This window comes from Rhipicephalus microplus, chromosome X (genome assembly GCF_043290135.1).
Source record: "Rhipicephalus microplus isolate Deutch F79 chromosome X, USDA_Rmic, whole genome shotgun sequence".
NCBI classification, from domain to species: Eukaryota; Metazoa; Arthropoda; class Arachnida; order Ixodida; family Ixodidae; genus Rhipicephalus; species Rhipicephalus microplus.
The window spans coordinates 419,165,528-419,190,690 of NC_134710.1; the positions used below are offsets into that span (position 1 = coordinate 419,165,528).

At 44.2% G+C, this 25,163-nt stretch overlaps 1 protein-coding gene across 1 annotated transcript in view; it reads right to left on the reverse strand.

Annotated features, from left to right (window-relative positions):
* Positions 1-24,043, reverse strand: part of LOC119161894 (adenylate kinase isoenzyme 1) — a 100,462-nt gene extending 76,419 nt beyond the window's left edge. The window contains 2 exon segments of the mRNA XM_075876880.1: positions 5,216-5,388; positions 23,997-24,043. Of these exon segments, the coding sequence (XP_075732995.1) occupies positions 5,216-5,388; positions 23,997-24,043 (220 nt within the window).
* Positions 24,044-25,163: the final 1,120 nt, after the last annotated feature.

Genomic DNA, 25,163 nt, shown 5'->3' on the forward strand with positions numbered 1-25,163 from the left:
CTACGGCCTTACGTTATTTTTAAAGGTAAGACGCTCCGAAAAGCGAATTTCCCTCGAGACATGTATGTCAGAGTCCACGAAGAAGGCTGAATGAGCGTGGCCGTGTGGCCTCTTGTTCCCGTCCATGCTTGTCCTGAACAGTTTTCATGGCCACCTAGTAGACCGCGTACGAGATACGTTTAAGGAGCTACGCACAGATGTGGCAGTGATTTCGGGCAGCCTTGCATCGATACTGCAGCCTTTGGACGTGTCCTTGAATAAGCCTTTCAAGGACAATGTTCAAAGATTGTACACCACCTCGATGGCTTGAGGACAACATCAGCTGACTCTTGGTGGTAAGATTAGGAAGCGGCCTGTGGAAATGCTGTGCGCTTAAATCTTGGAAGTGTGGCAGGTGATCTCTGACGAAGTCGTCAGGAAAAGCTTCAAGAAGACTGGTATCTCGAACGCACTGGATGCGAGTGAGGTTGACATGTTGTGGGGTGCGGATGATTCGAACACAGAAAATGAATCCCCGCTCGGCGAGGATGAATTTGTGCTCTCGGACTCCAGATAGGGAAAATGAAGAACACCTACGACTTTTGTGTTAATAAATATTATGTGTGTGTGTGCAGATGACAGCTCTCGCCTGTTCATTGAAAGGTATGTAGGTATGGTTGTTTTATTCATAAATAATTGGTAAACGATAATGCCGCCTTTTACTTGACAAATGTGCAGATTTAAAACGCAAGAAGAGAGTCGAAAGAATTTTTGAAAATTTTACCGCATGTTCTTACTGATGGTGCGTCTATTATGCGAGTAAATACCATACTTTGTACACACAAACTTTATTTCATGAAAACCTTCTTTATTTGTGTCTGCCTAGTCATCAGAATTTATGCTAAAACGAGTCTAACTCCATCAGGTGGTGCTGCGCACACTGGCTGTCGCGTAAACTAAGGATAATGAGGGCTTCGGAGGCCTCCTGCACAGTGCAATTCCACGTAATAAAAACCGTGTCGTCATCGTGCGTTTTAGTATACACTGAATGTACCGACAACCGAAGTGTTTCCGCCAGGTGGTGACAAGCACCACATAGCCACCTCTCCCTCATTCACTATCATAATGACCACACACTGCTGCTTTCTCCAAAACTATAGGGTTCTGCCGATGGTTGTGGCAAGCAGTATTTGATCCTCCAAACTGCTGAGATTGCGCGACTCAAAGCACGAAGTCCTGATGGCCATCTTCGGACCTGTCCGAGTTAACGACCATTTGACACCATTGAAGTACACTCAAACCTCGTTATAATGAAATAATAGACATAACAAAGTAAATGAAATTCCTCTTGAAAACTCCATTGAGAACCATGCATTTTAAACCTCGTTGTAATGAAGTAATATTGACCGGTAAATGGATATAACGAACTAAATTAGTCTATCAAATCGTCTACAAAAAAACGACCGTAGTGTGTTAATAAGTATATCGTTTTCTGCGGAGTTTCGTGTTCGCGGCCACGGTTGAAGGAAAGGTGGGAGAGGGCAAGCCCAGCCGGCGCGCTGCGTGAAAAGCGTGGAGGAAATGACATCATGGCGGCAATATTCACTGCGCACAATGGCGGCGTTGCTATGGTTACGTGTTGCGCATTGGAGCTGGTCTAGCAGTGAGCGGCCGTGGCTGGCGGTGGCATGTGTGCCTCCCCAGGTCTCGCGCTGAGCCGTTGCGAGCAATATCTATGCTCTGGGCCACGTTATTGTTTACGCAGTGTTCTCCAGGGAGTTACTGTACTCTTAGCAACGTTTACAAATCCTATTGTCTATCACGGGGTTTCAACAGTGTGTAAAACAAGTGAATATTCATGTCATGCGGAAGATGGCAGGGATGAAGCAATTAGTGTTCAGCAAAATTTCATTGGGCACCAATGACGAAGCGGAACGACAACGAATGCCTTGCAAGGTCAGTGATGGTTGGGTAGTGCTCCTGCTTGTGACAACGGACGACGCTGTTGAGCCCAGCAAGACGCAATGAGAACCATGTGCACATACGTCGTTTCATGTTGTGTGCGTACAGTAACAACTTGCATGTGCGCATTAACACACCTTTTCTCTTCTGCTTCGTATACTCTCCCCAAGCATTGCATGCAATCTCAACGTAACAGCAACCGCGTTCAAGTGTCACTTGCACAATGCTCAAAGTCACCACGGTAGCAGAGTGCTGACGCCTGTGAGTTTCACGCGGAACACGGACCCAGGGGCTGGACGCTGCGTCGGCCACATGGCGGAATGCAACCGCAGAAGGCGCACGACTGATCGTGTTGTCTGTACAGTGGCTGAATTAAAGACGTGAAAACATTCACCGTTGTCGGCGCATCTAGCGCGCGTTCTCTTGTACTTGCTTCCTTGTCGGTGAGCTGTTCCTGGCTGTTAATACTGGGACAAAATAATTTCGTCGAAGGTGTCGCGCTGGCCCAGAGTGTTGAGCCCCATTCCATTAGTTTCGGATTGTCACGACGCGCGCTTCGCATCTGACGTGCTTTCCGAGCCGGAGAGAGAGTCTTGCCTTCTGCTTTACATTCGGATGTAAACCAGAGAGGAGAATTTGCCCAGTCAATATGGCCCACTTCCGCCTTCATCGCCGCTTCACAACGAGTGACGTCAGGGCCTCTCCTACCTTTCCTTCCTTCGTGGGCGCGGCTCTTTAAAATCTCCAGCGCCGACCTTATACCCACGCCCCGCGCGGCGGAGCCTCCGTCCCCACACAGCCAGAAGAGAGGATTGAGAACGCGCTGAGCTGGTCACATGATCGAGAAGCGGCGCCGCGGTGCGAAGCGATTTCCCTCTCCGTTCTGCTGCTACCCTCGGCACCGAGAAGGAAGGCCTCTCCGCGACAGCTTTTTTTTTCTCCATCTCGCTCCACTCCACTCCCATACACTTCTGTATTATGGGTGCCAGGACACGAGGGTCTGCAAGGAAATGAAGCGGCTCATGCCGCTGCCCGCAAGCACGTCAGACGGGCTGCCCCCTGCCCACAAGACATTCCACCCATCGTTGAAGAGACGGAAGTTGTTCAAAAGACCTACTCGTCGTTACTCCAGCATTACAGGCTGGAGCGACGAGTATACTCTCCACCACACCCAAAACTGACAAAAGAGGAAAACGTAATACTGAGACGCCTGCAAAGCAGCACATACACACATGGGGCCCTAATGCACCGTCTCTACCCAATGAGATATAGCTCTATGTGCCCGCTTTACAGCGTACAGGACACCCTGGCGCACTTGCTTCTTGCATGCCAGTGTATTGCCAGACGTAAGCTGCAACAACACACTACTGATAACAAAGCAAGACGGACGAACGAAGACCTAACCGAAACGTGGGAGGCGAAGCTCGCCCTCGACGACCTGGAAGAGCAACAACAACTCGTCGCCAGAGCCAAGAGGGCAGTAGAAGCCAGAGGGTTCCCGGACTAAGGAGCCCCCCCCCCCCCCCTCAGGGTGACACCGGGCATTGCTCGGGGCACTGTTTCAAAATAAACGTTTCCTTCTCTCTCTCGCTCCATGCATCCTTGAAAGGAGAAGGGTTTCGACGTGCAGAGACGGAAAAGGGAGAAGCGCAGAACAGGCCCGTCGCAGATCGGCATTTCATAGAGAGAAAACAATCCACCAAAGTGTTTTATTTCCTTTTTATTCCTTCGCGCGCAGCGTTGAGAGGGGCCGCCGCAGAGTTGGGCACGGTGCTCAGAGCATTTTGGAGAGCGGTATGTTCGAATAAACCGCCGCAAGTGCTTGCGCGTTCGAATTACAGGGCGTTTTCGCCCATTAGAATACATATAGCTTCGACGGGATCTCAGCGTGAATTTGAATCACCTGAAAGTTCGAATTAATGAGATACGACTCAGTTTATTTTCCGTGGCACGTGTGGTCGCGTAGCTGTACATGGGGCAGCAAGGCGCTTTCCTTCTTTGCATGCTTTTAGGTATGCGCCCATCTTGGCATACATTGCCAGAAACTATTATAATCAATATAACGAAAAAATAGAGATAATGAAATAATTGTGGCTCCCCTTCAACTTCGTTATAACGAGGTTTGAATGTATACGCAGTTTATAACGAGGTTTGAATGTATAAACCACGCCGCGAGTCAAACTTTACCAAATTTCAGAGTCATATTGATCCGGATGAATGATATTTTACTGTTATACGTGTTTCTGTGTAGTTGATTCATGCATAGAGAACGACATAACTTATGACAGGACAGTGAAATACAAAGCATGATGCACTCACTTATCAAAGCTGATGTTTACATATTTCTTTCATACACCACACTTTTACAGAAACGCAAACGAGTCAAGGCCACATCACACATAAAGGAATAAGAATAACGGTCATCTTCCTATACACTCTAAAAAAGACTGAATAAAAAAGGTGTCTTTTGTCCCACAAGAATAATCGTCATCTATATTGCGTTTCATCCTTGCGCTATCGCCCCGCGCCCAGTGCAATCCGGTCACGATCGACATGCCCATTATCAGGGGTTACATTGCATTCTCGATAGGAAAGGGGCCAGCGCCGAGTTTTCAAGAAAGGAAGCGCACGCAAGCCTGATTACGATTATTGTTGTGGGACATAAAGACACCCTTTTTACTTGATATTTTTTAGAGTGTACACACAATGACTCGAGCTACTATCCTGACAACAAAGCTTTATTCTCCTGCTACATAAAAGAAGTATCACTGATACACATATTAAGTTTTATATAAAACACTCACCTACTCGTGTGCGAGCGTGTCACCACTGTCATGTAGAATTGAAACGCTTGGAAGGAAAGCCTAACATTCACTGAACCAGCAATGTGCCAGCAAATGCAATATGTATATGAAATCATGCTTGAGTGACTGCTGGTGTTGAATGTGACTGCTGTTTTCCTCCTTGAAAAAGAAGCCCACTTGTCGAAACGCCATCTCCAGCACACACACCCTGTTTTTAATCGAGTTTCTCATTGCTGAAGCTACTATGCTCTATCATAAACGCTCTGGCTTGTTAGACATAAGTCCTTCAACCATAAATTTGATGCAGGTGATACAATACTAAAGGACACTTTTATTGCACCAAAAATGTCAACGACAAAAAAATGGACAACTCATCACCTCGAGTCTTGAGTTGCTGAGCCTCGAGATGCAGCTCATGGCCATATCAGAGGCCAAGGAGGCGGCAGCCGGGCCCGGCCTGACTGCCATACCTCTGTGAAAAAACACTTTCATATAGAGTTCCTTCTGTCTCACCTTAAGTGTGCCCAGCGTCCGCTTCATGCTGGGTGGGTTGATTCTGCATACTATGGCAGTGTGCGAGTTGCCACCCAGCGAGTTTCTAAGAATGCGAGTCAGTTTGGAGTCCCTGAAGGTGATGTGACCTCTGGAATGAAAATTGGTGTAAGTGCTCAGTGAAATTACTTAATCAAAAAAAAATTAGATCAAGAAAACCACGCATTTATCTGCAGAAATATAGCAACCCTCAATTTCGTTTTGGATAGTTTTGAATGCAATTGCATCTCATGTCCCTTAAATCCATATAAAAAAGCTTAAAAAACCTTTTCGTGGTACCCACCTCCAAAAACAAAAAAACTGAGGGACTTGCTTATTGCAAAAATGAATGTGGCTATGTAGACAGGAAATGAAAGTGCCACAGCTTGAAAGTAAGCACAGAAGCAGTGACATAGCACTGAGTTACCTGTTTATAATTTGTCCATCACCCACATTAACGCGAATTAACAGTTACAGTTTTATCTCTCAGTACAAATCTCAGTTTGCAAACAGAAGCTCAAATTTTTGTCATACTCAGTCTTGCAAAACACTCAAAAATTACTGCTGATCATGCAGCCAGAAAAACACTCAACAGTGAAGTCAGCACATCAAGCTATGTGCCCCGTTGTGCTCATTAAAAGAAATGTTTTCGCTCTTCCCTCTGCAACAGTGTTGCTGTTTTACCAGTTTCATGGCATAATGGGCAAGGCAACAAAGCGAGCAAACGATCATAGTACTGAAATGAAAGGCACCTCTCATAACGACTCTTACACCAGGTTCTAAAGCCTGAGAGAATGACGCACGATGTAACGTGATGGTCACCTTTAAAGAATGCGAAAACACATTTCAAGTTATCTACCATATAAATGCCTATTAACGATTGAATGCCTGGTCGGAAGACTAATTTACTAGATTAGCCCACAAATCTTGTTAATAAATTGCCTAAAAGCGATTTGAATCTTGTAATCGTCATCATCGCGACTTCCTGCAATTGTGACTGTGCCACAGGACCAATGTTTTTATTCAAGATGCATATGCTCTCCAGTCGTCTTCAACTAATACATGCTATCGCATGCACTTGATAACATTTTTCCTTGTCATAATAATGAAAAGCAATTTTGTACTCATCAGATGTAACCGGCGGGTTTGATAAGAGAGCTTGCAGACCACGACGCAACCAACGTTACCTTGCTGCCCGAGAATAAAACTAATTGAGAACACATTTTTATCATAAATCATAAAAAAGTTTCCAAAAGCCTCCACTTTCAGCAGTAACCCGGAACCTAGAAATTTTAAAGTAACAAAGCTCTTTGTTGCAAAAGATTGTGTGACGTGCACCAGACATGTGTGCACGTCACTTTTTCTGCTCGAAGGGAAGTGGAAGCAACTTTGAACAGCAGCAAGACTTGAACAGAAGTGTGGTGCAAGTTATAACTGGTACATTATGTTGCCTCCTAAAAACTACTATACTTGGTGCATGTGCGCCCTCAGAACACTCCTTCTGACTTCAAGCATAACTGTGGTGAAGCTGATATGCACATTTAACCTTCTTTAACCTTCAGATGTGACTTATCGACAATGCGGTCTTTGCCTGGCAGGCTGGTTTCGTTTCATGGCACAGTAGCGCTACGCTGCGATGAAGCCACTTTTACGAAAAGTTAGATGCGAGGTTATAGCACGTACACATATTCGTTCACTTCGAATACCGCGAATATTTGCAGTGGTCGCATATTCGTTCATCCCTAACGTTTACCCTAAACAATGAAATTTTCGACATCACCACCACCACCGGTGTCCGTAACCACTATCTGCAAAAACGGAAAAAAACTACACATGACCAAACCCGATTCAATCCCGGACCATCTGCGTGGCTGCCTAGTATTTTATCACAGAGCCACCCCTGTGTTTGAAACACCGTTGCAAACTGATTCTATGCAGGCTTTCTGTTCGTCAACAGGTTAAAATGTGTAATCTAAACAATAAAGTAACACGCTGGCAACACACAATGTGAATTGCATAATGAGTGGGTTATGGAAAGCTTCCAACCCATCTAAAAAGGTTCAGACCTAAATATTCATTGTCGTCAGCCGCAGCATCAACAAAGTGTGCACAATGGCTTGCAGATGTGTAGCAGGTGATGTGTAGCAGGTACCTCACTTCTCTGAAAAATGACAAATGCGAATGGGATTGTGCACACTTCCTTACCTAATAATAATTAGGTTGATATGTAATGTAGGTAGCATGCAAGTGTTCTTGTAGTAGCTTCTACAAGAGTAGGACAGTGCGAATATTAGAATGCATCAAAATATTTGAATGAATAATTCAATATTCAAGTTCGCTTCCACCCAAATTTAAAAATTGAAAATTTTGAATGATTCAAAGTGAACGAATACATGCATAAAAATCTGCATGTGGAAACCTGTAGAACTGTTTTTGCTGCAGCAAAGTGCAAAACACTCCTTCAAGAGAAATCCACACAGCCACGAAGTCCCACTTCAAGGTTAAATGAAGATTACTTGTAGCCTCACATTGATTCATTTAGGTTTAGCGCATATTGCACAGGCCTGCCAGTTTTTGGTGTTCAATGCTAAATGCCTGTAAGTGCCTTTAAATTCCTATTTCCCAAATCCGTGCCTATATGAGCGCTATTTCAGTTCAATTTTTCTTTTCGAACATCGTTTAAAACTGTTATTTATGTAAAAAAGGCAACATATATATTTCCAAACACTACGAGGTTCAACGAGGTCCTCTAGTTCCAACAACTTTTGCAAAACAACTTCTAACCACAGTGAAATGGCACTCGCTGTCCAATATACGCCACAGAGCTGACATGCTTCGAGCGATTGGAAGAATAGCATGAGGAGTGCAAAAGATGCTCTTTCTGCAGCCCTGAGTGGAAGCATGTCGTAGCGTCGGCAAGGGAATGAGGAGAGAAAATTAAAGATGGGATATGAAATTATGATTGGGATCTATGGCCGAGGGCCTGGCGGCAGTATTCTGCAGAGAGCTCAGTGTCCTGGTGAAATTGAACCCCCCCCCCCTGATAACCTGGGTGTTCCGGTGGGAAAAGAACATCAGATTTTTCTGTGAAGTCACGGGTAGGTAGCAACGAATGAAAAACCATGGAGGGCCACTCATGTAATGCTCATGTTGATGCAGTGGGGGTGAAGGCGGCCCAAAGTTTATACTTCAGACGGCAAACTACCGGCATCTTTACAATCAACGGTGCATATATTCACCCTATGACTGCCGCTACGGAAATTTCCATCACCTGGGGTTCTTTAACCTGCACCCAAATCTGAGCACATGGGCCTACAGCATTTCCGCCTCCATTGGCGATGCAGCTGCCGCAGCTGGGTTTTGCTCCCGTGACCTGCGGGTCAGCAGCCGAGTACCTTAGCACTAGACCATGGACCGCGGCGGGGCCACCCTTTGACTTAATACGCTTGTGCCGTATGAGATCCCTTGGCATATGTCTTCAAGTGACAAACATGAAAAACTACAGAACAAGGGTGTGAGGTTTGTCCTTAGCCATTGCTCAAAAAGTGACAGCTGTACCAATATATGAAAGGTGAACTAGAATGGGACCTGCTATCATCAAGTCAAATTAAACTACGGTTACAGCTCCTATGTCAAGCATTTTTTGGGAAAACTCGAATTCGAAAATGAATGTACCTAAACAGTCCCTTTCACACATTATTAATTGAAATTTCAGAGTGTCGTATCAGATATATCTTTTATATTAATTTGTTTTTGTAAGTTTCATGCCTGAATGAAATGGCTTGCAAATAAAAAAAAAGTGTGCTGCATCAATGAAGGCGTGTGTTCTTAGACCTTGTAACCTATCGGCTACAGCGCCTACCAGTAAAAAAATTTATGTGCACACGGCTTTTGTTTTGTTTCTAGTTTACTTCCTGAACCATCCCTGTTAAGGTAGTTTAAAAAGTTGTACTTAGATACTAGAAATTTTTGCGCACCCTTTCAAAAGCGTTCTATCTTGGTGATTGTTTCAAATTGGTTCACTACGAGCCAAAAAACCAGGATGCGAAGTGGCAGGTGCGAATATCTTGCATCTCAGCCCATATATAGTCATCGCAAGCCTTATTCCTTCCCTGTTCTCTTCGTTATTGGGGCTGGAGGACGAACCACATGGTGCATAGGCAGCAAGAACATTATGCTTAAGCAAGGTCACGCGCGCATGATGAACCCCAGCCTTGTCGTACTTGTACGCCATCGATGTTGTGTCGTTTTGGTGTTCTGTGTTGTGTATTACCCCTTTCTGGGAGATGGATCTGTGGGTGCACGTACTTTTTAGAGGCTGGCATGGATCATGTATTGCGACCGCGATACACAACGTCACTCCCCTGAAACCAGTCAGAGACGACGCACTAAACGCAGGCTCAGCATTGTCAGGCGTGGCGAAGGCACGATCCATGAAGGACGAGCAGACGAACACAAGAGAAATAGAGTGGTGGTAGTAGTAGTAGTAGTGGTGATAGGATCTGTGGTTTTGCGTAAAAATTACACTACATGAATATGAGGAATGCCGCATTAGAGGTCTGTATATTTTGACCACCTGGTGTTCTTTAACGTGCACTGGCATCGCGTAATACGCGGGCATCTACTATTTCACCTCCACTTAGAGGGGCCACCGCGGCCAGAATCGAACCCACGACCTTCGGGTCAGCAGCAGAGCATCGCAGGAGTGCACTTGCCCACCGAGGTGGACCCGAAACGAGGGCCGATTAGTGTATAGCATCTCGCGGCAATTGAAAACAAAAATAAAACTAATAACAAGCTGACGACCTGTTTGCGTGTTTTGTTATTTTTCTCAGCTCATATTTAATTTATTCATTTTGAAGGGCAGCAAAAGGCACAGAAAAGATAAAGACAGAGACAAAGTGCGCTGTCTTTTTCCCTCAGTCTTTGCGCTTCCCTTTCAAAATATTATGAAAATAATAAGTTTCAAAGCATGAAACTTACAAACCAAAGTACTCATTCATGCTACACAACAGAACACACAAATTACACATTGTTACACAAATTAACTGATATATTGTCAAGTGCTATGCTCTCATTGAGGTATGTTTAAAATGCAAGATATAATCAGAAGACTGGACATTTTTCGTCCGTTTTTCTAGATATAGCGAGCATTTAACCAACTTCTAATGAAGAGTGTACGATGAGCGACGTCAAAGCACCAAAGTGAACTTAAAGGAGCGACGTAAAAGCAGGACCATTCCTTGCTATACGTCACTCCTTCCATCTGGGGCGCACGCCCGCGAGAAGGGCAAGTGCCATTCAGTAGACATTTACAGTTTTTCCACAACATGTAGCGTTGGAAATTTTAACAGACATGATCCCGAGTGCCAAGTGCATTGATTGCGCTTGCCAACTCGAAATGCACAAACTTAGTGAGTGGCTCTTTAAGGTGTTCACTGAGAGGGAAAAATTGATCCTACGCCATTAGATTTGGTATCGCTCCCTTCTGGTGTATTGGAAGGTCTGGTTATTTGCTCCTGCGCTGCCCTTCCCAGCCATGACGAAACAAAAGAGACCAAGGAGAGTGTTGGACAGTGGACACTTGAGTCACAATTCTAGACAATAGGACCAAAGACCATAATCTGTGAATCTCGGGAAATGCTTGCCTCGTTCAACCATTGGTGTCTTTGTGCTAACGTAAACATTATCATTTTTTTCTTCTTGTAGATACAAGTCACCGACGTCTTTGTTTCAAAGTATTTCAATTTTTGTAGAGTTTTATTCTTCCTATATTGAGAAATTTGAAGGTTTACCTGCCCGTCTTTAGCTCCTAGAACACACTTTTTAGTGCCTAAGAATGTGGCCTCCAATTATTACCCTCTGATACAAGCAGGGCAACTTCTGCACTGGCGAAGACAAGTATTTTTGACCAAACACTGGTTCCGGCAACAATCCCTGGGTAACGACTGTATTATTTCAAGCTTCCAGCTCCTTCTCAGCCAAAACAATATGTACAGAAACAAATGCAACTTAGTAGACGTTATGCAGAAAATGCAGCTAAACAAATAAAACATGCAAGCCTGCACAAGCTTCTATACCGGAGCTATAACAAAAAAAGAAAAAAGAAAAGCAAACAAACCGTATGTGTGAACTGTGTTAATTTTTTCAGACTCCGTGTAAATTTTGTTTTCTTCTGTCTTCCAGATTGGCTTTTCGCCATTTTTGATCTCACTGGAAGAAAAAAGTTCATTGGCAAGACAGGCGTCTTATACAGTGCCAGACCTAAAGATAATGATCCTTCAGCTTTATTAATTGTATTCACTCATATTCTGCCCGATATGATCACACACAGTTATCCACACCGGAGAGATTTAAACAAATTCACTACGCGTGCCTCCTTTTTGCTCTAGGCATTCATAAATTGGTTCATTTAAGGTTCATGTAGGCTGTTAAACCTTTCTCTGCTTGTAGGAAAAAAAAACAGAGAAATTTTGTAATTTGTTCTCTGTACAGTCTAAGGTAAAAACTATACTACTCTGCATTTTGTTTTATGCTGCATTACTTTTTGCACAGCGACTATTTTGCAAGTATATGCTCGTGCGAAATTTCACCATGTCTATTTTCCTTGTTGAACATTTCGCTCTGTTGCATCTCAGTTTTACTCCTTTATTCATAAGCACCATGTGATACTACATATGAGGTCTGTTAGAAAAGTATCCAACCTTTAGGGGAAGAAGAAAAAAACTGGCGTAATTGCAGCAATCGAAACCTAATCACCCTTACAGTAGTCTCCTTGGGACTCCACACACTTCTCCCAGCGGTGCTGCCATTGTTGGAAGCATTTTGAGAAGGCCTCTTTCTGAAAGGAGTTTAGCTGAACTGTTGTTGCAACGAAAATATTCTCCTTTGCCTGAAATCGCTTTCCTTAAGTGCCTTTTAAGCTTGGGAAACAGCCTGAAGTCACAGGGGGCCATATCAGGAGAGTGATGAGCCTGTTGAACTACGCCAAAATACTTTTCGCCAAAATAGTTTGAGCCAAGTGTGGGAAATGTGCAGGAGCATTGTCGTGACGAATGCACCAGTTTTTTGATGACCACAACTCAGGTCTCTTGTGCCACACAGCATCACGTAGGCAATGAAGGCCATCTCTGTAGTGAGTACTTTTTTGTGATTGTTTGACCTTGTGGTGCGTCCTCCTGATGTACCACACTGCGGGAGTCAAAGAAGGCACTCAGAATCACTTTGACATTGCTGTGCACTTTGCCGGCTTTGGTATTGATGACGTCAAATGCTTCTATTGCGACGACTGGGATTCGGTTTCCGAGTCATACCAGTAAAACCAAGACTCGTCACCAGTGATACTGGTGTTCATAAAATCAGGGTCACTGCTTGTGAAATCCAGCATGCCCTGTGAAACAACAGAAACTTGTTTTTACTACACCATGAGCAGTTTTGACACAAATTTCGCCTACCTCTTCCTGGATAGTCACACGACATTCCCCCAACATCACAGTGTTCACTTCGTCAATGGCCTGGTCACTTTGGCATGTAGATGGTCGACCGGAGAATGGCTCGCTCGCCTCCGACGTGCAGCTATCTTTAAACCAGTTCTATTGCCTCTTAATCTGTGTGTAGCTCATTGCGTCGTCACCAAAAGCCGTCTTGATCGTCCCAATGGTTTCCACTTGGCTGTGACCCAGTCACTTCGTCATTTTCCTTGCAATGAAAAACCGATGAGAGCACTGCGCACTACCTCACTGAAACGCTGCATCTCAGTGACTGACGCTATTGGCAGTCAGGAAAAAATTCCCGCATGAGCACAAAGGTTCAAGGTCTGCTGATGCAAGCTTCAAATCCGTCAGGTGCTCACAGTAAAATAAGGCCAGGTACTTTTCTAACAGACCTCGTACGAAAAACAGTGCGTGTTTGACGTTTTTATAAACACAACAACCTCAGCCAGATGGTGTACGTACACCATGCCCGAAGCACACCTTCGACAGAAACTATAGTTCATCGGGACAATGTCAAGTATATTTGCACTGCAGCTGCATCCTTTCTCTCGTTGAATGCGGCGCACATGCATTATCACAACAGGTGCAGCAGATGTATGGAGATAGTCGCACAAATGCGCTACTGTGAAAAAGCACGTCACTGCACGTGCTTCTGCACAAATACGAGCACAATTCTGAAGATGAAGGGATCTTGAACTGCAAGGTGAATCAATCAACTGACGCAGCAAACTGAAGACTTATTTACATGCACAATTTGTGAGCAACATAGAGAGGAAGCGTGTGGCTGAAAGTCAATACCAACTAACTTTATTGTTCGTTCCACTCGGTAGAGTAGGAAGACCGGTCCCCTTTCGCTTCCTTCTCAACGCCTCTGTTGGCGGAGCAGAGGAAGGGAAAGGAATGCCGGTCTGCAACATGCTGGCAGCGCCACCAGCTGCGCTGTGGAGTTGAGCACACGTTATCTTGGATAACTAGTTGAAACGACTTACTGTTTATTCTGTACTGTTTATTCTGGCTCATTCTTTACATGAGCGCAGCAAGCTTTCTTTTTTTACAAGAGCACTAAACTGTATACAATTATTACTGAAAGCCCTTTCTAAGGCGACTTAAGACAAACTACAGAGTCGGCAATACCACGAGCTTAATCATCAGTTGGCGAACTGCTATGACAGCCCTTGTGTTATCGAGTGGCCTCATTGACTTCCACAGGTACAATTCTCAAAAAAGCACTGATAATATCTGGCATCTTTTACCATTGAAAAAGGAGCCATCACAAGTATTCTTCAAGAAGAATATTGCAATGCGCATGTAAACACAACAGCTTTTGTTTGCATCTGGAGCTTCTTCAAGACACATCTTCCTGAAAGTATTTAATGATTGTGCCTGTTCAAAAACAGTGCGCGAAATGGTACAGAAGTTTCACTTCTGCTAGATTGAATCATTTCTAGCCAAATTTAGGTGTTGCGCCTTCAATAGTGACGATAGGTCAGCCTTTCTTCAAGCGATGAATTTTCTATTCAACTTCGTCGCTGAGCAGAACAAGCACCACATTTCACACATTCGGAACAAGCTCCACAGTTCACTATAGTGTGGCAGGACATGGTATATCACACAGGCCACACTCCTCATTTGTCCGGTTTATCTCTGTCACGACCTCCCTGCCCCCCTAGCCGAGAAGCCAGTTATATCAGTTGCATGAGTGGCGTGACACAACCAAGCTACTCCCAAAATGCTGGAATGGCTCCCTGATTTTTGGTGCGTGTTGTTTTGCAGCAAACTATGCATTCAACGCAACACATGTTAGCACTCCACAAGCAACCAGAACATCCAGTGGTCTTTCAAAATCAAAATAAAGCTTTTGTGACCATATGCAAGCCACAACGCACACACTAATATTCCTGAATCTTGTGCTCCCAGAGTGCTATAGGATGGAAAGGTGGGCTAGTTGGTAATTCATAATGGTTCATCTTATTCCTGCTGACATGCGCACCCTTGTGTACTTATATGTCCTTCGAACGTAAGAATAAACCAGTTGTTAGTTGAGCGCTCGTGCTGTGTGCCTCCTTTTTGCTTTGTGTTGAAATACGACCATTATGAGGCTCTGACGCCAGCAACAGTCACGAAGGAAGGTGCGCATACGCCAGCAGCCCCGATTTCTAAGCATTTACTATCATAAGTCAGGGTTGCAAGATACATTTATTTAATAGGGGAGGGCACTTTCTTCTTCTAAAGGGGAGACCGGGCAAGCAAATGCTCATTTTGTGCTACGCATGAATGACGAAAAAAATTGTGGGGGCGCGGGCCTGGAGTACCTTACCACTCGCTGGCGGCAAGGTTATGTTTGGCATTGCATAAGCTGTTGCCAGACTTGAGGTCAGTGTTGCCAGACTGCCGCCAGATTTGAGGCAAAATTTTGCCGTTGTAGTGACTTTTCCTTGAGGGCTTTAGTCGTCCGCGATGCATTTCGCGAATGGATGAGTGACATTGGCAGTTTTAATTAACGGAACGCGTTGCAGAAGTCGGGACGCCATCTCTTGCTGTGTGCGCAGCTGTGCAAATAAAAGCTCGTGTCTCAGAGTTAGGGAAACGACGCATCATCCGCCGTGCATTTCGTGAGTGTGCGTGCGATGAACTTGTTCGCGAATGCGATGTTGGCTGTTTTAATTAACCACGCGTTGCAGAAGTCGGGGCGCATTCTCTTGCTGTGTAATTAAGAGGTCGTGTCTCGATCAGTATTAGGGACGGCGCGCATGAACGTGCGGAACTGAGTTTGTGAGCCACGTCGCCGAAGCACGCAATACCTCCGTAGCTGTGCGTACCTAGCCGACTGCGCACAACGACCCGTTTTCTGGCGAAACTGAATAGAGTCCAAACGATATGTCTTCTGGTGACACAGCTAGAGGAAGCGTACACAGTAAAAACTTTTACACCCAGAAGCGTGTAAATGAGCTTGTCCCGTGGACGACACCCTACGGGTGTTAATTCAGCACCTTCCAAAAAAGGTGCTTTACCATGCACCCTTAAAATAGGGTGTACTTGTAAAAAAGCTGTAGGGTGTTACAAAAACACCCTTAAGGAAGGGTGCCTGCGATGTTCTTCACTTTTTAGCACCCTCTGAGGAGGCTGCGAGAAGGGTGCACAAGGGTGTTGAGTGCCCATGGCAGGGGTGGCAGTATTCTTTTAGACTGCACTAATAGATATCAGCATGCACTGATTACACACTACTTGAAGAAAGTGGTCCTGATTATCGATGGTGCGCCGCCTGTCGAGCTCCATTCATTGCGTGTGGGCAAAAATATAAACGCGTACAATCGTGTATGAACTTGTGCTGGATCTATATATACTTCATAGTATATGCATAATGCGCGTTACAGAAAATGAAGCCTTGCTGCTTTTGCATATTGCGTTTATTTTTTAGGCAAATAAAACAGAAACTTTTTTTCTGCCACACAACTTTTTCACCTGATATACGTTCACGTATACGTACACTACACATGCAACACCTCAAATGTTTATCATATTTTTTCAGTTTCACTTCATTGACAATTCTTTGCAACATACATTTACACTGGTTTCAGTTTAGTATACTGCTTCAAGTACACAGAGACTACAAATGAAATACACGCTAATATATCCTTATAGTTCTTTCAAGTATCTACAATCCCAGTGGTTTCCAGTTTAATACTCCTTCATGTACACAATCAGTTAATAGAAATGAAATACAGGCAAATATATACTTATTATTCTTTCAAATATATACAATCACCATGATTTTACTATATACGCCTTCATGTACACAATCGTTCCCAAAAAGTGATGCACACAAAAATTTATATGGATAGTGTTTTCAAATGCATACAATCAGAGTGGTTTAAGCTTTGTATTCTAGGATGTATAACAATTGGTTATGAGAAATTATGTACTTGCAAACATATACGGGTTTTCGCACATATAACTTTAGCGAATACCTAATAAACCAATACAATTATAAGAAACACAATAAGCTAAAAACGAACACAAAACTGAGTCAGGACACACAAAAACAAAAGAGGTAATGCATAATTATGGCTAATGACACAGCTGGGTCAATTTATGCCAAATGTCCCAGCCATTTTGGCAACCATCTCAAATGTATTCGAAAAACTCGCGCTGCATTGAAAATAATGAACTTCTGAAATATTTAACAGAGGAAAATATTTGGTCACGTTGCTGCCTTCAGAACTTCCTGGAATGTCGTCTAGGTGTTGTATGTGAAAAATTTTATTTTAAAAGCACCGCTCCTTCTTTCCATATGAAACTCGGTCTACGTGTTACGTAACAAGAGCTTAATTAGGGAGAGTTGGTTCATCGTGGTTGTGTGCTAGTCACAGCGCGACAACTTTAGGAAGAGACAGAAAGGACAGGAAAGAGCACCGACTGTCAACTGAATTTAATGAATGTGCTACGAGCGCTTTCATACGGAGTACAAGAACCGTGTTCATGCGCGACGACACGTGTGAGCACTACAAAATAATCTTAACTGTCAAAAGAATACTCCCTCTCGGAAAAGATAAGTGAACGTGTAGTGATGCACTGATCATTGGTTTACCTGATAAAAAATACTTCTACAAACGTTAAATTGGCATTAGGTAAACCTATTCTCGTGACGAATGGGGCAAGATTGACTATTCCTGTTGCTGTTTAGTACACATACTTTTGAAAGCTTGCAAGGGGTGGAAAACAACACACTAATATTATATCTTCTGGCTATTTCTAATTGTGAGACACGTGATGTGGTATAACATGCAAAGGTTTTGGTCATTGTTTTTTGTTGGTCCTGTCTTCTTTAACTTTACTTTTTGCAGGAGGGTTTTGCAAACGGGTGTGATGACTCTGTTGGGATACCCAGCAACTTTTAGTCTTTTTATCTGGTTTTTAGGCCTGACATCACCCTTGTGCAAACATGACTTCTGATGGGTGGCCTGAATATATGTGGTATCAATTCCTCTTCCTACTAATTTTGAATGCCCACTATCAAAAGGCAGAACATTCTTAGCACTCCTGGGCTGATAGCACCAGCCAGTACCCCAACAGCATCATCACACTTGTTTGCGAAACCCTCCTGCAGCAAGTAAAGTTAAAGGAAACAGGACCAAAAGAAAAAGAGAATGATCAATCACCTTTGCATGTCACACGGTACTACGTACATAAGGTGTCTCACAATTTTAGGAAAAGAGCCAGCAGATATTACATTGTTGTTTTCCACCCCTTGCAAGCTTTCAAAAGTTCATGTACTTACAGCAACAGGAATAGTCAATCTTGCACCATTCGTCACTAGAATAGGTTTATTGAATGTCAATCTAATGTGTATGAGATACCGCTAACACGTGGAAAAGTAAACATAGGACAAACTGGGCAATGCTTCAATGATCAAGCAAGACAGCATGCTTTAAATGTTAAGAAGGGCTATAGTAGTCTCATGGCCGGACACCGTAAAGAATGTAAGTGTAGTCCTAGGTTTCATAAAACACGGTTTTTGAAAAAAAAGCAAGCAGAAAAAATGAAAGATTTTCAAACTCTTTATCAAGAAGGCCAAGGATCAATGCATCAGTACACCTTCCCTTATCTTTTCTGAAAAAGAGTATTCTTTTCTCGGTTAAAACTATTTTGCCATGGTCACACATGTGTTATTGCAGATGAGCCCTGGTCTTGTGCTCAGTATAAAAACGCTCGTAGCACCTTCAATAAATTTCAGTTGACAGCGCTCTTTCCTGTCCTTTTTGTGATAAGATTTTTATTACAGAAAGAATTTCATTTTCTTACAATTTAGGTATAATGATGAGTTTTCGTTGTATCACAACATGGAGCAAATTGCAATTCAATATGGACAAAAATTACAATTTTGTGAAACTCGTGATACTTTCTCGTATATTCCAGCAGCTTGAGAGGTCTAAAAATATTTTTTCCTCAAAGTATACCTTCTGTGGAGTAAGTATTCACTGCTAAGATATTCATACAAAGTGCAATGTTGCAATAAAAATGCAAACATAACACATTTGGCTTTATTTTCGGAAGCGAATGTGGCAAAAAAAATTGCACTATTATTATTGAGCTTCGAATACCTTACAGAAGCACAATTACTTAACAGGTAGACCGAATTTGCTTCAAAAAAAATAAGCGGTAGTTTTAAAACAAAATTTTCCACAAACAGCACACAGACGGCATTATGCCAGGAAGTTATAGGCCAGCCACATGAAGAAAACTTTTTTTTCTCACTGAAATAGAAAAAGTTGTTCAGGCATTGTGACACTAAAATTTTCAGCGTCGTACTGCCTGAACAACTTCTTTCATAAACTCCAAACTCAAGCCGAGAAAAAGCCGCTCAATAACGGTGGTTGTTAAAGGCCTTGCGGCCGTAGACAATGTTGAAAATAAGAAAATCAACTCATCAGTGCTGTCACTCCTTCTTCGTCATTACTGACAAGGAAGATTTTTCGGTTATTCATGTGGAGATTCAGTAAGTAGGCTTGCTCTAGGCTGGGGCCGGGGTGGACTACGCAGGACGTCAGAAGCACCCTCTCATCGTGTAATAAGAGCAAATAAGACTTCCCATAAAAGGATGTTCGTGCTGTTCTGGCAGAACCATATATAAAGAATGTGTAGTGTGTATCCTTCGAAATGGCGTGTAATTGACATTACACTGAACTCGAAGCATACAACCCATACATTCCAATAATTTCGTATGATAAAGATAAGAGTTTTCCAGCATACAGCAAATTCCCGAAATGAGGTGAAGTGTAAGACAACAGCTCAAAAATGGCACTTACGAAAGCCTGAACTCACCTCAGAATCAAAGTCTTTCTAGGGTAGTAAGCCAGTGTGAAAAACAATTCTTAAAGTGCAATGTTCAGAACATGTAGCATTAATCAAAACGCACAGGAAACTTACCTCTTCATGTACAAACAGTGAAGACATCTCTGCTTTCTCTTTTACATGAGAACAAATGATCTTGGGCGTGGCACTAGCGAAGAGGTCTGCAAAAAAAAGGTAAAAGATTTACTGACTCTAATCACGCCTCTAACAATCTGAGGAATTGTTACAAGTCACCAATCAGAGCAATTCTGACTGCCTCTATAAGGGCATCAAAAATGAACCATTTTCTTGTTCTTTCTACCTTCACAAGACGCTCCGTCAATGGAATCTAATCCAAATTTGACGATGTGCTTCCTATTTGCCTGCTTCCTAGACGTAGGGCTGCGAACATGTGTTTTGTGCCCCTAATCTAGCACAGAAATTCGTCATCTCTAATTCAATCATCTCAATTCATTGTAATATGATAAAAGATGTGATCGCTCGTCCAGTTTTTAAAGAGTTGCGGGCCTGCAATAGGCACTGACTAGCACGTATGAAAGTATTTCTTTAAAAAAACTCTTCAAAGCTTGCTTTCAGAAAAAGCGTCTGGCATATTTCGACAACCAAGCCCATACTCTGATGGCAATCAGGGGCACACTTTCAGCGATTATTGACCACGGGATTTACAAACGTAACCCGTGCCTAAATACTCAGTTAAACACAATCAAGCAAGTAGGAGCGCTCGAACGACACCAACGCGCGCGGACGCCGTCTACGTTGCAGCAGCTATGGCTTATGCTAGAGCTACCGCACATAGCTCCCACAGTCACGTATACTCTCTCGATTCTGTTATAACGCCGAACGTTATCGCAGATGAAGGCAAAGCACGAAAACAGCAAACAGAAACGAGGGAAAACAACGCACGGCGATGGCCACAACAACGCGCCTTTGGATGTCTGCTAGATCTTTCCCTGTTGCTGGTGACACTTGTCCTAAATAGCTTAAAAGACCGAGGCGCACGTGCTGGAAGCATCGTGGCATATCAGCACCTCCAACTATAGCGTCTTTAAGCGAAAAAAAAGCCATTTCGTACAGTGCGCCTCTGTATATAATTTTTTCTTTTTCTTTTTGTTTACGCTTACACCTACAGAAGCACGTTGCACATTTAAGTATTAATAGAAATGTTATTACGATGTAGCCCGAAGCACATCTTAAAACAATATCAACCACTTTGTGCAGCGTGAAGACAATGTGCGATCAGCAACTAATCCCGCACTTGTTAAGTGATCACATCACTCACTGTATAAGTGATGCAGGCACTTACACAACATCGCGCATAGCAGTATGAACTCGTTAAGTCACACGTTTAATCGGGCATCTGCTACAGGCCCGCGAACGCATGCTGTTGTAAATGGCTGGCAGCCTACTTCGGCAGAGCTGCTGCAGGCGCCCAGCTAGCGCTGTATGATTACTACCTACGAAAACAGTACACTCACCGTTAACAGGCCCACGTTGTCCGTGTCCGCCACTCCATGAATATTCCTTAATCCGAGCGTCACTTCGAACACGGTGTCATGCGTGACCACCATTGAATATGCGCCTGTTCGCTAGAACGCACACAGCGACCAAGACCCCAGACCAACGCAACGCATTTCAAAGACGAATGAGACAGAGAGGGCAACGTTGAGAGAGAGAAGGAGGAGGCACTGGTGGCGGCGCCGCAGCTGTCAACGCAGGTGTTTGCTGACGCAACTATTCGCTTATCTACGCCGCCGTTGTGGGAGCAACGCTGGCCGGGGTGAGCGGGAAACCCGCCAAGACGGCGCCTAAAGGCAAACGCTATGGCGCATATGGCGGACGGCCGTTCGACGCGGAATGACTCCTTGTATATGGCAACTCTCCTTCCAGCCAGTCGCACAGCGACGCAGGTTATTTACCAGCCTCGGGTTCTTTGAGTATTTTGACGGAATGCGATTGCAGCGGGCGAAAAATAGTGAAGCAAAACTTGTGGAAAACAAAGTGCACCATGGAATGGCCAGAAACAATAATTATTTCGTCCTCGGTAGCATTAGCGGGAGAGCATCGCTACACCTTTTTCCAAAGGAATTTTTTTTCGCATTGTCTGTGTCTGGCGATTCCGCGTATGGTGCCGCAAACACTGAATGCGTAGTCGAAGTTGGAACAAATTAATCCACAGTCGCGGATGTTTAGAAGGCTTGTCACGCACCACGAAACGTGCCGAGGTTGTTATAACAAACTTTTTGCTGACCACATGATCAGCACATAAATCTATATGGTTGCCCAATGAGCTAGCTAAGCACTTGTAGCAAAGGCAGGGCACGTTCTTGTTAGACGTTGTTAATATAAACGATGGTTGTGCATTAGTGCAGTGACAGCTTTCCGTGTGAATTGGTCATAACCCACGTTTTCGAGCGTAGAAGCGCCTCAGCGGACCTAATCAGCTACCACAGCAAGTTCGTAAGCAACGATGAGGTACGAAAATGTGCAGCTGTTTTCCATGTACTGAATAGTCCGTGTACAGTGCGTTGACCACCACCATTTCTTAAGCCACCTCTCATATAGACTCCCAGTCTCAACAGGTGTGTGACCTTAAACACTAAGAAGCAGTGCCCCCCCCCCCGCACACACACACAAAACTTGAGGGCGCACGGGCTGATACACACGCATACTTATTCACAGGCGCACACACATACACGTATACACACATACGGCAACACACACACGCGACCGTAAACGCACGCATGCATCGGCGTACACATGTGCTCAGGCACGCTTAACACAAGCACGGACTCGCACATACACGCGCACGCACACATGCACGGGTGTACACACAATCGCGCTTACACGCGAACACATGCGCAGGCTCACGCACACACACCCATACTCGGGCGAACATTATGTTCCTGTATATAATCTACAGCAAACATGTAGATTATAACCAACGCTAAGGTGAGCTTTCGTAACGTGGATTGCAGTTAATTGCCAATTAGAAGAAACGCGATTTGCTTCTGCTGGCATTCGGCTGTATTCGGAGAGCACCTTCACACATTCTAAGTCTAGGCCGTCATTTAACGCATGGTCCACATATTCGTGCAGTAGCTACGCTGCTCGGCCGCCAATCCGAAGGTCGCGGGTTCGATGCCGGCCGTGGCAGTCGACTTCAGATTGAGGCGAAAAGCTGGAAGCCTATGCACTGTGCGATATCAGCGCCCCATAAAGAACACCAAATGGTCAAAATCTCTGGAGCTTTCCACTACGACGACCCTCATAATCATATCGAGGTTTTTGAGAAGTAAAATTCCAAATATTATAATTATGTGTTCTTCTTATGCTGCATATTCTATCTGATAAAGCGTCACCTACACCCTTCTGAGGCACAAAAGCACCCTTAGAGCCTATTTTAGGGTGCTATCGAGGCAAGCACCCAAACAAATGGGTGCTTTTTTTCAATCAACCAATTATGGGTGTTAAAAGGTGTTGCAAAGGGTGCTTTCTTGTAAAAGCACCCTTTTAACACCCGTTTGGGTGTAAAAATTTTTACTGTGTAGCATCCCCGTCGTCACGCATGACCGATGCGGCACGATTAGCAGTGAAGAGAGCCTACTTCTGAAATATGATCATCGGACACGATCAGAAAAGGGAAGCGCACCGCCTGCTGTGACTCTATTCAGTTTTGCCAGAAGATGCGTCTTTGTGCGCATTCGACTAGGTATATACGCACCGCTAAGGAGATATTCTGTGCTTCGGCGACACGAGCGCGGCTCACAAATTCGCTTCCCCTAGAATACTGAGATGCTCCGATCTCTTATTTATACAGCACAAGGTAGCCAGCCGGTCTAAGAACTAGCTAACCTCCCTGTCCTTCCGCTTCATCTTTCCTCCTCTTTATTTGCACACTTGCGCACGCAGCAAGAAAACACCCCCCGAATCCTGCAACACGCGGTTCATTCCTCTAATTAAAACGGCCAACGTCGCAAACGCGAAATGCACGGCAGGCCAAATGCGCCACGGACGACATAAAGCACTCACAGAGAAGTCACAACTACAGGGGCAAATTAATCTGCCAAATCTGGTACCAGTCTGGCGACTGAGATATGCAATGCCAAACAGAACCTTTAGGCTTAGGTCACAGGGTCGTAGCCCCCGCTGGCTACGAGCCTGTGACCTAAGCCTAACGTGCCTGCTAACGTCAAGCACAGAGATTAATTACCTGTGCCTCCATTACTGTGCCTCCGTTGCAGTCGTAGTTACCAACTTTTTTACCCGCAGATGTGGCTATGGGGACTTTTTTACCAACAGATGCGGCTATCGGGCCGACATGGCTAGGTTCGCTTGACACCCGGTGCCGTGGTTCACAGTTATGCTGAGAACTCACCTCGCAATGAGCGGCCTGACCCTCACTGCCACCTTGATGTTCGGCATGCTAAATTGTTGTTCAGTTACCGGTGATAGAGTCAATAAAAGACCTCGCTCTAAAGAGAACAGGATTTCCAGGGTAGGACATCCGAAGGAAAATCAGCGACACCTTTCCGATGTTGTTGTTGTTGTTCTCCTAAATTAGTGGCGCATACCCACTATGGTGGATTGGCCAAGAATCGAGTGGTTTCGAAATTTACTTTTCTGATTTGAAACGAGGGAGGTTTAACAGAAAGATTACCGATAGCCTAGGAAAGTGTGGTGCTTAATGTAATGCATACATTATTTACATAAGCAAATTTATTCTTAGAATAGAGCAATAATCTGATTTTATACGTATATAATTATGTGTACCTGTTAGGATAATGAAACTGGTTACTTAGTCAACCTGTTAGTTTCATCAATATAGTCCCGGACGGCCGCGCATACTGTCGCATTAGAGAAACCAGAAATGGAAGCTCCAAAAGACAAAATGACAGGCAGAGATAAGTCCATACCAATACCACGTACAGGTATTTCTATTAGGGTTTTTCGTAATGTGTTAAACCGCCTGCAGGTCAAAAAGAAATGGTCTATTGTTTCCAGTTCATCACAGAATGCACACGGAGGCGAAGGTGCCTGAGCAGACCTGTGTTTATAGAAATTTAGATTCGGTACCCGGCAACGCAGCCTTGTGATAGCTACTTCTTGTTTTCGGGTGCGGCAAAAGTCTCTTCGCCAGGGATATAATAAATGGCGATATTCTGTAGAGTTTGTTAGGGCTGAACCTTTAAAGACTTGCATAAGCATACGTCTGCGGAATTGAGCAGCAGTCACTTAAGCGGATGATGTACAGAGCGGTAGAATAGGTTCGCTGATTGACGACTTAGCTAAGAAATCGGCTATTGTATTTAGAAAGAAAGCTTTATGTCTAGGCACCCAAACTAATCGTACTCTTCTCAAATGTGCAGGTACAAGTGTCCGGAACGCCTTCGTTACGTGATTATCAGCACCAACGGAAAGTGCCGCACAGAGAGATAGGGAATCCGTTATTATGACAGCTGATGTAATTGCTTTATCTAACTTGCGTAAAGCGACCACCACTGCCAGAAACTCAGCCACAAAAACGGGTATGAAATGGGGTAGT